The following is a 10,618-nucleotide window of genomic DNA, read 5'->3' as shown; positions in this document are numbered from 1 at the left end:
TGTTTGTAATTGAGACGTTCTAAAAGTATTGAGTAACTTGATTCCTTATAAATTTTATTAACTAAGTTACCTTATTTGGTTTTTCATAATTAGTTTGGCCTAAAAATATGTAAATGCATTTATAATTCTTCTTTTCTCTTTTGGGTTTATGCTGCAGACTATACATTTTCCAAAACATCTTCTCATCTCGAAGAAACATGTCTTTTATAGACTTTTTACTTTTGTAATTCTTTTTTAATCGAAATCATAGCCCAATTAATTAATATTTAGTATTGATGCTCCATTTTGAGAGTAATCATCTTCTGAGTTTCTTTGAAGAGAAAACAGAAACATATACTATCTAAATCGAATTTGTCTTTGAGTCAAAGCGTTAGATTATTAGTTGCTTTTTTTATGAAAATATCCCTGTTTCCAAACGGTTTTAGTAAATCATTCTCGTACAAGAATATATAACGAGAGCACGAAATTATCTATCAAAACGAAAGAATTATGATATATATAATATTCTGTTTTTTTTATCTGATGTTTTACTGTTAGAAATCCATTGTGTTGCTCAAACCGTTGATTTTGAATGGTATTATTTACATGTTTGTACCATCTTACCTCCTCTTTTACTAGTAATTCTAAGCCGCACTAGTTTGCCTTATTTAGCATACTGTTTTCTGATAAAAATCGTAGCTAGCTCGGTATTAGTTATTAATATCAGCAATGCAGTTCGATAATATGCCAGTAAAACTGCACTACGCTATCATACATTACGTCGAGTGTCACTATATGTCACATGTTCTACTTGTCATCGTACCATAGATGATACGATATTGAAATTGATCTTAATGATGTTCGATAAAGATTCTTGCTATTAGAATACTATAAAAGATAGCTACTACTGAACTGAGGAAAGAGGTTCAGCAATAAGCTACATTTGTGATAGATAACAATATACCCTTTATATTATAATACCTATACTTGATTGTTACTTTTATAACCTATGTATTACAATATTATAGGTCGCAAGGAAAGCTCACCGCATTACTACGTATCGTTAAAATAATTACAAAATTGCATAGTAAACAGACAACTGTTTTTAAATACGATGAAGTAGTTGAGTTTCTATTGCAATTTTTTATAATCTTATGTATGTTTACTACGATTGGTAATAAATATTCTTACGCTCAACTTAACATTATTTAATATTATAATAACTTATATACTTGATAATTGAAATAACAATTATAGTAATTCTGAAGCAAAAAACTAACTCACTAGCCGTATTGAAATGTGAAATGTTAATTGTACTTTTCAACAAAGCCAACCTTGAAAGTTAAAAACATAATAAATAGTGATAGTTAACATATCATAACATAGCGTGATTTCTTAATGGTAAAAGTTTGATTCTTATTTGAGGTTTTATGAACTTTAGTGAAACCACTATGCGCTTTTATCAAATTGCATAATTCGCTTTTCATATTACTTTGTCTCAGCGAAGTCATCTCCATATTAACATCAGCAGAGAACGAGTATTTTCCATAAGTAAAGAAGAAAGTTTTGAAATAACGTAAACGCGTTAGTAAACTTTTTTTCTATTAGTTTTAGCATTTGCATATTGTTTTGCGACATTTTTTGAGCAAACATCTATTTTTGTGTGTAAACAAAACGCTGTGTTTAGTTTAAATTAGGCGTTCGGGGAGTCTTGTAATTTCTACCGGTCATGACATCGGGGATTTATTACAAGGGACTGTAAGTTTATTAGAATCGTCTTTAAAGGATCCTGCTAATGTTGTTGTTGCGAAATGTAGTCAATGCTGGATTCCAGATGAGCAAAGCCAATGGATCCCTGGAAGCATAAAGGATTGTCGAGTTGAAGGTGAGAAAGCTTTCTTAACGGTACAAGATGAAAACGAAAACGTACGAAAATTATTATTTTCTTTGGTATCCCTTTTGGGTCAATTGAGATTAATTAGCTAATGTGATCTTGTTAGGAAACTGTTATTACAGTGAAGCCAGACGATTTAAATTATGAAGGAAGAAACGGCCTCCCGTTTCTTCGATCCATTAACTCGGATGCTGATGACCTTACTGATCTTTCATACCTAAATGAGCCGTCAGTGTTGGATGCTTTGTCAACAAGGTACAACCAACTTCAAATTTATACGTATTCTGGCATTGTCCTTATCGCAGTAAATCCTTTTCAGAGACTGCCAAATTTGTACACTCACGAAATAGTACGTGCTTATTCGGAGAAATCTCGGGATGAGCTAGATCCCCATCTCTATGCTATTGCTGAAGATAGCTACAAGTGCATGAATCAAGAGCATAAAAATCAAACTATTATTATATCTGGTGAGTCAGGAGCAGGAAAAACTGTTTCCGCAAGATACATAATGCGGTATTTTGCTTCTGTGCAAGCACTTATTCAATCCACCGATTCCAATTTTCATGAAGCTCCACAATTAACTGCTGTCGAGAATGAGATACTTGCTACAAATCCGATTATGGAGGCTTTTGGTAATTCTAAAACTTCTAGAAATGACAATTCTTCTCGCTTTGGTAAATATATTCAAATTTTGTTCGACGGAAATGCTACAATCATTGGTGCTAAAATTCAAACTTATCTTTTAGAAAGATCAAGATTAGTATTTCAGCCTAATCAAGAAAGAAATTATCATATTTTCTATCAGATTTTAGCTGGTTCATCCTCGGAACAACTTGAAAAGTGGAAACTTGTTGAGAATTCTCAAGAATTTAATTATTTAAAACAGGGAAATTGTTCTACAATTGAGGGCGTCAATGATAAAGAGGAATTTAAAGCTACAGTTGATGCATTAAAAACAGTTGGCATTGATAATGATACATGTGAATGCATATTTAGCTTATTAGCTGCATTGCTGCATATCGGTAACATAGAGGTTAAGCATTCAAGGAATGATGCATACATTGATTCAAAAAACGAAAATCTGATAAACGCTACTTCATTGTTGGGCGTGGATCCTTCTTCATTGGTGAAATGGTTAACGAAGCGTAAAATAAAGATGGCCTCTGAAGGTATTTTGAAACCATTGAACGAATTTCAAGCTGTAGTAGCTAGAGACTCAGTAGCGAAATTCCTTTACGCTTCACTCTTCGACTGGCTGGTAGCTACTATTAATAAAGCCTTGATGTACTCAGCTGATAAATCGAACCAGACGGCTAAAAGTTTTATTGGTGTTCTAGATATTTATGGGTTCGAGCACTTTAAAAAAAATTCATTTGAACAGTTTTGCATCAATTATGCGAACGAAAAACTTCAACAGGAATTTTATCGCCATGTTTTCAAACTGGAACAGGAGGAGTATGCTGCTGAGGGACTTAACTGGTCCTATATTGATTATCAAGACAATCAGCAATGTATTAGCATGATTGAGAGTCGTTTAGGGATTCTTTCCCTTTTAGACGAAGAATGCCGAATGCCCACGAACAGCGATGAAAATTGGGTTAGTAAGTTGAACGATGCATTCTCCAAGCCAGAATTCAAAAATAGTTATCAGAAATCAAGGTTTGGTAACAAGGAGTTTACAATTAAGCATTATGCTCTTGACGTTGTTTACTGTGCCGAAGGATTTATTGATAAAAACCGTGATACAATATCCGATGAGTTGTTGGAGCTTTTTACAAATTCAGACGTTCCCTTTGTCAAGGATCTGGTTTTATTCCGTCTTGAACAAACTGCACCCCCAGCCGATACCAAAAAAATAAAAACCAAGCCAAAAAGTAATACTCTTGGTTCAATGTTTAAAAGCTCTTTGGTTAGTCTAATGAGTACCATCAACGAAACTAATGCTCATTATATTCGTTGTATCAAGCCAAATGAAGAGAAAGAAGCCTGGAAATTTGATAACCAAATGGTGGTTTCTCAGTTACGAGCATGCGGTGTTTTAGAAACTATAAAAATATCTTGTGCTGGTTTTCCCTCCCGTTGGACTTTTGATGAGTTTGTTTCTCGTTATTACATGTTGGTTCCCTCTGCCGTAAGAACTACGGAGTCTTTGACCTTTAGCAAGGCAATTTTAGAGAAACATGCTGATCCGACTAAATATCAAATTGGCAAAACTAAAATATTTTTTCGTTCAGGTGTGACGCCCCTTTTAGAGAGTGCGAGAGACAAAGCTTTGAAACATGCAGCACATCTTTTGTATGAAGCGTTTGCTGTTAATTACTATAGGACTCGTTTTCTTCTGTCTCGGAAGAGAGTCAGGAGCTTTCAAGCCGTTGCTCATGGTTTCTTATCTCGTCGCCATACGGAGTACGAATTACTTTCTTCCAATATTATTAAACTTCAGTCACTTTGGAGAACTGCATTAAAGAGAAAAGAATTCATACAAACGAAAAATTCTATACTTAAAGTGCAAAGTATAATTAGAGGCTTTTTATTAAGACAGACTTTAGAGGAAAAGACAAAGCATGATGCAACATTAATTATTCAAAGTCTTTGGTTAACATTTAAAGCCCATAAGCACTACAAAGAACTACAATATTATGCAGTTCGTATCCAGTCTCTTTGGAGGATGAAACTTGCAAAGCGACAATTGACAGAATTAAAAATTGAATCCACTAAAGCGAGTCACCTTAAGCAAGTATCTTACAGGCTTGAAAGCAGATTGTTTGAGATTTCAAAACAGTTGGACAACTCGGAGCAGGAAAATAACAAGTTCAGGGAAAGAATCGCTGAATTGGAGTCTCATCTGTCCAACTATGCTGAAGCAAAGTTAGCACAAGAAAGAGAACTTGAGCAAACTAGGGTACTTATATCGGATCAATCTCAAGATGGGGAATTAAAGGAGTTACTTGAAGAGAAAGAAAACGCTTTGATTATGATGGAAGAGGAGATGAGGCAAGTCAACGATGCGAATACCGAACTTTTAAGAGTAAATGCAACTTTGAAGTCGCAGCTTAAAAATTACGATATGATTATTGTTGAGCAAACCTCTCAGTTGAAAGAGAAAAACAGGATAATTGCTAGTCTGACAAAAGCCACTAAAATACTGAATTCGGCCTCTAGTATCGAACAGTCGCGCAATTCGGAAGAGAAATCACGTCGTGATAGTTCATTGATGGAAATGCGTACTCAAAAAGAGATGCTTGTGCTATTAATGAACGATGGCTTGAAGCACGATCTTGACAAACTCACAGAATATGCAGGTAGAACATTTACAACTCTTAAAACTCTATTACTAAAGGACAACGATGTTGAGGCTCAGAAACTTGATCATTTGTTTTTAGCAAAACTACTTTTTATAATAATATCACAAATGTGGAAATCAAATCTGTGTCAGGAAAGTGTTGCCTTGGTTGAGCGTTACTGTGTCCACACTTTAGAATACGTATTTCAAAAGACATCATCTGCTAATGAGAGACCTGACATCGGATTTTGGGTTGCAAATACACATGCGCTCTTGGCTTTTGTTTATACTAAGCAGCAGGCGTTTAAACATTCCTCGGCTTTCACTCTTTTATCCACCGAATCTCATGAATCAGTGCAAACCATTTTTGAGATGATTGAATCACATCTGTCAAAAATCTTTTTCGAATGGGTTAGGCAAGTCAATAATTTTTTAAAGCCATTGATTGTTCAGGCAATGATTATTACTGGTACAAATACGGATGCTGGAGATGAGAATCGAAAACTACGGATTAAATTTTTTGAGAAACCAAAATACAAAATCACCGATGTAATACATGTACTAAATAAGGTGCATGATTCTTGTCAGGCCTATAAAGTTAATTATGAAATATATAATGCATTGATTAGAAGCATATATCGATTCATTAATGTGGAGGCATTCAATTCACTTTTTATTGATGAACGTGGATCTTGGAAACGTGGTACCAATATTTCATACAATTATCATGTTCTTAAGGATTGGTGTCTAGAAAGTGGTGTTCCGGAAGCTTATTTGCAGCTCGAAGAGCTTTTACAAACCTCCAAGATACTACAATTTGTGAAAGATGATCCAAATTATGTGGCCAGGGTCCGCGACTTTTATGCTCTTAATTTTCTGCAAATAAAAACACTCTTACATCGTTATGACTATGCTGACTACGAGGCTCATGTACCGAAAAAAACTATGTCTGAATTGTCCAAAAATATTGTTGCTGAAGGCATCAATCAAAGGGAACAACTTACTTACGAAGTGTTGGATTATAGACTACAAGATAGTTTTGAGGAATCTCCATCTCTTGAAAAAATAAAGATACCAGATGATTGTAATGTTACCTATTTGCGTCGTATCATCGACCTTGCTAGTGCAGAAGAAAGTGTTGAGCAAGCTTTGATCACTGTAGGCAACGTAGCCGACAATGATGTACAGAACTCGAGCGACGAAGAAAATCAAGTACCAAATGGTATTAAAGTTTAATATCTAGTTATTTTTCAAGGTGCTCTGCCTACTTATTTATTCCCTAATTAGGGGTTTTACTTTCAAAATTTGGAGCTGGGCCTTAGTTTCCGTGGAAGTTTTAATCAAAACATCCTGATAATGACAATCTTTTACGAGTTTTATTTACTGCTAAATATAAATATCTATGAGTATTGTAGTCTATTCTACTTCCCCACTTTGTATAGTTACTTGGTAACTTAATTTATTCTTAAATATTTATTTCGCTTGCGGAGTACGCATTGGTTTCAGTCAAAAAATACCTACATCGAAATACTTTCCATAACTAGTTTGTCACCAAAGACTGAAAAGAAAGTATATTTATTAGATCATTTTTAATATAAAGGCTGCAAACTACTTAATAAAACACGTAAATTGAAGTACGAAGTCTCATGCAGCGTTAGCAAGAAGCTCTACTCTATAAGCGAGAATAGCTTAACAAATCCGAATGTGTTAAGAACAGACAAAAAGCAAAGCAATAAAAGCATTTTCAAAATCTATTTGACATAATAAAAATAAACACGATTACGGAAGTCCCTTAAGTGTTATAATGGTCTATAAAAAACTTGTATTGTAAATTTCTACAATAGGAAGCTTGGGTACCACAATGGATAGGACTATTAAACCGAAAGGCATATCAAAAATTTTATAACCAGATACATACGTATAACGTATCAACATTAAAACTTTAATAGGAAAATATCACGTAGGATGAATTATCCAAACTCATAAATCCTGATCAATAATTTTTTAGTTAGCTCACACCGACTGCTTATGTATAAGACTCAACAAGAGTGTCTCTGTTGCTTATAATAGCAGAAGGTTGAGCATCTTGAAGTTTAAATATAGATTCACAGACAGCCAATTCAGTAGCCGTAGTATCAAGTCCAGCAAACGCACACCAGTCGTTCACAACTAGACCAGCACCGATAACATCGGAACCACGGTTGATGGTACCGGCAACAAGAGGAACTTGAAGAAGTGATGACAATTCATCCTGTTCCTGAATGCTAGTACGAGGGTGAACCAAAGCACCTTGATTGCTCAATGCACAATACGAACCGGTTAAAACATTGCCTGCAACGGTTTGACGGAAAACTTCAACATCTAAGACATCAGCAATAATTTCCTCGGTTTCACGCTCAATATCAGGATGAACAAGGGCCACATAGTCGTTGCAAGCCACAATGTTTCCTAGAGCTGAAAGTCGTTCATCAACACGTTGGATTTTGACAGGATCTGGAAGAGAATTGCGGAGGTGCTGTAGTTCATTATCGGTGGTAGAAGAGGGAACTAACAGACCTTTTCTATTACCACATGTCAAACGACCAATGATTCTGGTTCCTCCAATTGTGGTATGAACAACGGGTACAACATCACCTAACTCTGCCTCGAACACGCTGTTATAAAAGTTAGTGAAAAGTTGATAAATGTAAAAAATGCCAAAAAAAATAATTTGTCGAGCTGCATCGAGTCAAGGAATAATAAAGGTAATGAACAGCAAACCGCCAGAGTTTAAGTAGTGGTTTGCATTTATGTAGCAAAGTCTCTTTTACTCAATTAAAGAGTAGTTAGGCTACATCATTCACATATGTGCTATTTATTTTTCTCATAATACGTTCGACTGGTTAAGGATTTTAAGAACCTTTAAAAAAATTTTGAATCGTTTACATTTAGAACATTAAATTTTGGCATCAAATAAACGTTAAGCTTACCTGTAGAAGTTTTCAGAGCCTCCAAGCGCTACAAGTGCGTATGAGTTTGTGAGATTAGAAAAGACACCAATCCTATAATTTGTTAATATCATGCGTCTATTAAGCAAAAAAGCTGAGTAAACTTACTCATTAGAATTCTCGAATTGAGCACGAAGTGCCATTTTGGTAAAGAAAAAGTTTTATCCCAGCCAAATTTCACATCTTAAAAATAATAATCCATTGAACATCGTTAATATGATATTAGCATTGTGAAGCAGACACGTAATACCAATTAACATAATTTTTTGTGATATATCGGTAATACTGCATTACACTAATGATTTACTAGGTTGCGTATCACTATATGTTACATGTTGGAATATTAGTAAAGATCCGTTTATTGACAGTAAACAGATAAGTAGTCGTCTATACTCATAGACACCATGTGATTACAACTACTAGAAAGATGATAATTATAGATGTTACTGTAAATCGCTCCTCTCCATTTTTTAACCATATCGGTGACTTACACTAATAGACTTCTTATAACAATAAATATAACATTGTAGTTAATATACTGCATTCCACTAAATGTGGATCGCAAAAAATTCATCGTAATTCAATGTATCGTTAAATAGATAGCAACGTAGTGAATAATAGTGAACAATAACGAGCTTGCGATATGAATTGTATTTTATCGGTTGAACTAAAAGAGTTTCAATATTTAGTGTTAAACGGACTCCACGAACTTCTAGTTTACCATAATGTCATTCTTTCGAGTTCGTTTAGAAAGGTCAGCCATCGGGCTCTCGAGGTACGTGTTTTGGAAACGAGAAAAACATGCTTGTAATTGCTAACCAATATTTTAGTAAGGTGCGCAGCGTTTTGCATTCTTTGAGGTTAACAAAAAGACACTCCGTAGTCTATTGCGATGTAAATCCAATCAATGCGGGAAGAATTTTTAAAGTAAAAGAACTCGTTAGTGTCAGTACTGTGAAACAAAAGTTAGCCGCTGGGCAAGAAAAGAAGTCTCTTGCTTCTAGTAGCGGATTTACAGTGATACATCGATACAATAACGGTTTAAAAGAATTGAATAACATGTTTGAAAGTTAAATTTTCATTCTAGTTATATTTATCGTAATAGTTCATCTAACCAACTTTGGTCTTTGTTTGGCTTTTCAGACATATAGTTCCTAGAGTCGTTTCTTGAAATATGCATGCTGGAATGATTAGAAGAAATGTAATTTTCCCCTTTATCTTCTGTAATGGAAGGCGGAGCAGACTGATCCATACTTTCAAGAAAAGAATCAATATCTTCTTCCGCTTCAGCATGGCTAATGTTTACCTTTGGCTTTTGTACATTATAACGCTTACGGAATTCTTGAATTGACTTTTCATGCTCAACGCTCTCCAACATGTCGGCTACTTCTTCACGTTGGATAGTCCGAACTTTGGACTTGGGTTTTTGGTTGCTAATTCCCAAACCAGTAAGGGGCCGTGCTTGTAGTTTTGAATACTCGAAATCTTCTTCTTCATCTTGAATTGTATCTCCATTCCCCACGGTCTTCAAACTTTCCAAACTTGGATATTCTTCCTCATTGTTATCTTCATCAAAGTATTCCCCTGCATTTTTAAATCTCCATTCGTTATTTCCCAAATTTTTTTTACGAGGTTTTACAGGTGCATCATGAATGTCATGCTTTTTTTTATACGCTAATGTCGCTTTTCTCTTCCATTTATCTTGTACTACCATATGGGACGTCGTGTCTGAAGAGGCAAGGAGGAACCTGTACCCTATAAGACAATAAGTTTTTTTACAATGTTGGTCAATTTTTTTCTTTTCTCGTAGTGGTTTATATTTTTAACGACTCGAGTATAATAAAATTTGAAGCAATAATAAAGAAGAATCCTTTTTTTTTTTTTTTAAGCCAAACTTGCTTAGCGCTTTTTAATAAAAATTCGCACTCGACTGAACACTAAAAAAAAACTTTTCAATGATTGTACATTACTTGAATGTATAATAGACAGGTTTCTGGGGAAGCTTCTTCAAGATAGTTTATCTACCAGAGTTCAGCAGACCTGGGTGATCGAAGGAACCTAGATCGTTTTTCGTAACCAAAAGTTTAGAATTTTTTTTATACAATTACTTCTCGTTAAATAATTCTTCCTAAAAAACCTACTATTCGATGGTAACATCAGTTGTTTCGGTTTTTTCATTTGCAGTATAAATTGTGATGTTAAAGGCTTACTTACAAATCATACTAGTTAAAATAGGAATTTTAAAAGTGCAAGTTTGTTAAAATATAATTATAAACTCAATTCGTAAGTTCGTCGAGCTTGCAACTAACAGTCTATAATACAGTTGATAAATTCCACTTGCCAGTCTTTACAAAAAAAAAAGGAAGAGAAGAAGAAAAGAAAAGAAACAGTACACAAACAAAAAGACAGAAAATGATAAAGGATAAAATTCATCTGTCTAATACCATCGCTCATCGTTCGTCCAATTCTTAGTAC

General features: G+C 34.5%; 4 protein-coding genes and 6 long non-coding RNA genes across 10 annotated transcripts, besides 2 other annotated features; 3 read left to right on the top strand and 7 right to left on the bottom strand.

The window, feature by feature from the left end:
* Positions 1-29: 29 nt before the first annotated feature.
* On the bottom strand, positions 30-572 carry SPOM_SPNCRNA.513. The gene has a single exon (NR_150891.1). It is a non-coding gene; the product is annotated as a non-coding RNA (long non-coding RNA).
* A 179-nt stretch (positions 573-751) lies between these two features.
* Positions 752-1,073: an LONG TERMINAL REPEAT.
* A 426-nt stretch (positions 1,074-1,499) lies between these two features.
* On the top strand, positions 1,500-6,558 carry myo52 (myosin type V). Its single transcript, NM_001023482.3, has 3 exons — positions 1,500-1,737; positions 1,797-1,905; positions 1,980-6,558. Exons 1-3 carry the CDS (start codon positions 1,709-1,711, stop codon positions 6,390-6,392), a joined length of 4,551 nt encoding a protein of 1,516 aa, NP_588492.1. The 5' UTR covers positions 1,500-1,708; the 3' UTR covers positions 6,393-6,558.
* SPOM_SPNCRNA.7678 lies at positions 1,647-1,914 on the bottom strand. The gene has a single exon (NR_197014.1). It is a non-coding gene; the product is annotated as a non-coding RNA (long non-coding RNA).
* Positions 3,396-3,828, bottom strand: SPOM_SPNCRNA.7677. The gene has a single exon (NR_197013.1). It is a non-coding gene; the product is annotated as a non-coding RNA (long non-coding RNA).
* SPOM_SPNCRNA.7676 lies at positions 3,949-4,324 on the bottom strand. The gene has a single exon (NR_197012.1). It is a non-coding gene; the product is annotated as a non-coding RNA (long non-coding RNA).
* SPOM_SPNCRNA.7675 lies at positions 4,463-4,828 on the bottom strand. Its single transcript, NR_197011.1, has one exon. It is a non-coding gene; the product is annotated as a non-coding RNA (long non-coding RNA).
* A 411-nt stretch (positions 6,559-6,969) lies between the features above and the next one.
* Positions 6,970-8,292, bottom strand: tif6 (translation initiation factor-like ribosome biogenesis protein). The gene is made up of 3 exons (NM_001023481.3): positions 8,252-8,292; positions 8,126-8,197; positions 6,970-7,810 (listed from the first exon to the last, which is right to left on the bottom strand). The coding sequence occupies exons 1-3, from the start codon at positions 8,284-8,286 to the stop codon at positions 7,183-7,185; spliced, it is 735 nt and encodes a 244-aa protein (NP_588491.1). The 5' UTR covers positions 8,287-8,292; the 3' UTR covers positions 6,970-7,182.
* Positions 7,533-8,301, top strand: SPOM_SPNCRNA.7674. Its single transcript, NR_197010.1, has one exon. It is a non-coding gene; the product is annotated as a non-coding RNA (long non-coding RNA).
* Positions 8,302-8,417: 116 nt separating this feature from the next.
* Positions 8,418-8,760: an LONG TERMINAL REPEAT.
* A 97-nt stretch (positions 8,761-8,857) lies between these two features.
* On the top strand, positions 8,858-9,461 carry mrpl33 (mitochondrial 54S ribosomal protein uL30m). The gene is made up of 2 exons (NM_001023480.3): positions 8,858-8,918; positions 8,974-9,461. The coding sequence occupies exons 1-2, from the start codon at positions 8,869-8,871 to the stop codon at positions 9,215-9,217; spliced, it is 294 nt and encodes a 97-aa protein (NP_588490.1). The 5' UTR covers positions 8,858-8,868; the 3' UTR covers positions 9,218-9,461.
* SPOM_SPCC1919.07 (uncharacterized protein) lies at positions 9,182-10,343 on the bottom strand. The gene has a single exon (NM_001023479.3). The coding sequence runs from the start codon at positions 9,855-9,857 to the stop codon at positions 9,237-9,239; it is 621 nt and encodes a 206-aa protein (NP_588489.1). The 5' UTR covers positions 9,858-10,343; the 3' UTR covers positions 9,182-9,236.
* Between the last annotated feature and the right edge of the window lie 275 nt (positions 10,344-10,618).

This window comes from Schizosaccharomyces pombe (assembly GCF_000002945.2).
Source record: "Schizosaccharomyces pombe strain 972h- genome assembly, chromosome: III".
Classification (NCBI taxonomy): Eukaryota; Fungi; Ascomycota; class Schizosaccharomycetes; order Schizosaccharomycetales; family Schizosaccharomycetaceae; genus Schizosaccharomyces; species Schizosaccharomyces pombe.
Note: the sequence above shows the minus strand (reverse complement) of the source record. Positions and strands in the feature narration are given on the sequence as shown.

Excerpts from the sequence above, each read along its gene's own strand:
- myo52 (NM_001023482.3), top strand. The coding sequence starts at position 1,709 with ATGACATCGGGGATTTATTACAAGGGACT. Across the intron at positions 1,738-1,796 it reads GGGATTTATTACAAGGGACT|TCAATGCTGGATTCCAGATG; the intron begins GTAAGTTTATTA and ends TGCGAAATGTAG. Across the intron at positions 1,906-1,979 it reads TACAAGATGAAAACGAAAAC|GAAACTGTTATTACAGTGAA; the intron begins GTACGAAAATTA and ends TGATCTTGTTAG.
- tif6 (NM_001023481.3), bottom strand. The coding sequence starts at position 8,286 with ATGGCACTTCGTGCTCAATTCGAGAATTCTAATGA. Across the intron at positions 8,198-8,251 it reads CAATTCGAGAATTCTAATGA|GATTGGTGTCTTTTCTAATC; the intron begins GTAAGTTTACTC and ends AACAAATTATAG. Across the intron at positions 7,811-8,125 it reads GGCTCTGAAAACTTCTACAG|CGTGTTCGAGGCAGAGTTAG; the intron begins GTAAGCTTAACG and ends CTTTTATAACAG.
- mrpl33 (NM_001023480.3), top strand. The coding sequence starts at position 8,869 with ATGTCATTCTTTCGAGTTCGTTTAGAAAGGTCAGCCATCGGGCTCTCG. Across the intron at positions 8,919-8,973 it reads TCAGCCATCGGGCTCTCGAG|TAAGGTGCGCAGCGTTTTGC; the intron begins GTACGTGTTTTG and ends CCAATATTTTAG.
- SPOM_SPCC1919.07 (NM_001023479.3), bottom strand. The coding sequence starts at position 9,857 with ATGGTAGTACAAGATAAATGGAAGAGAAAAGCGACATTAGCGTATAAA.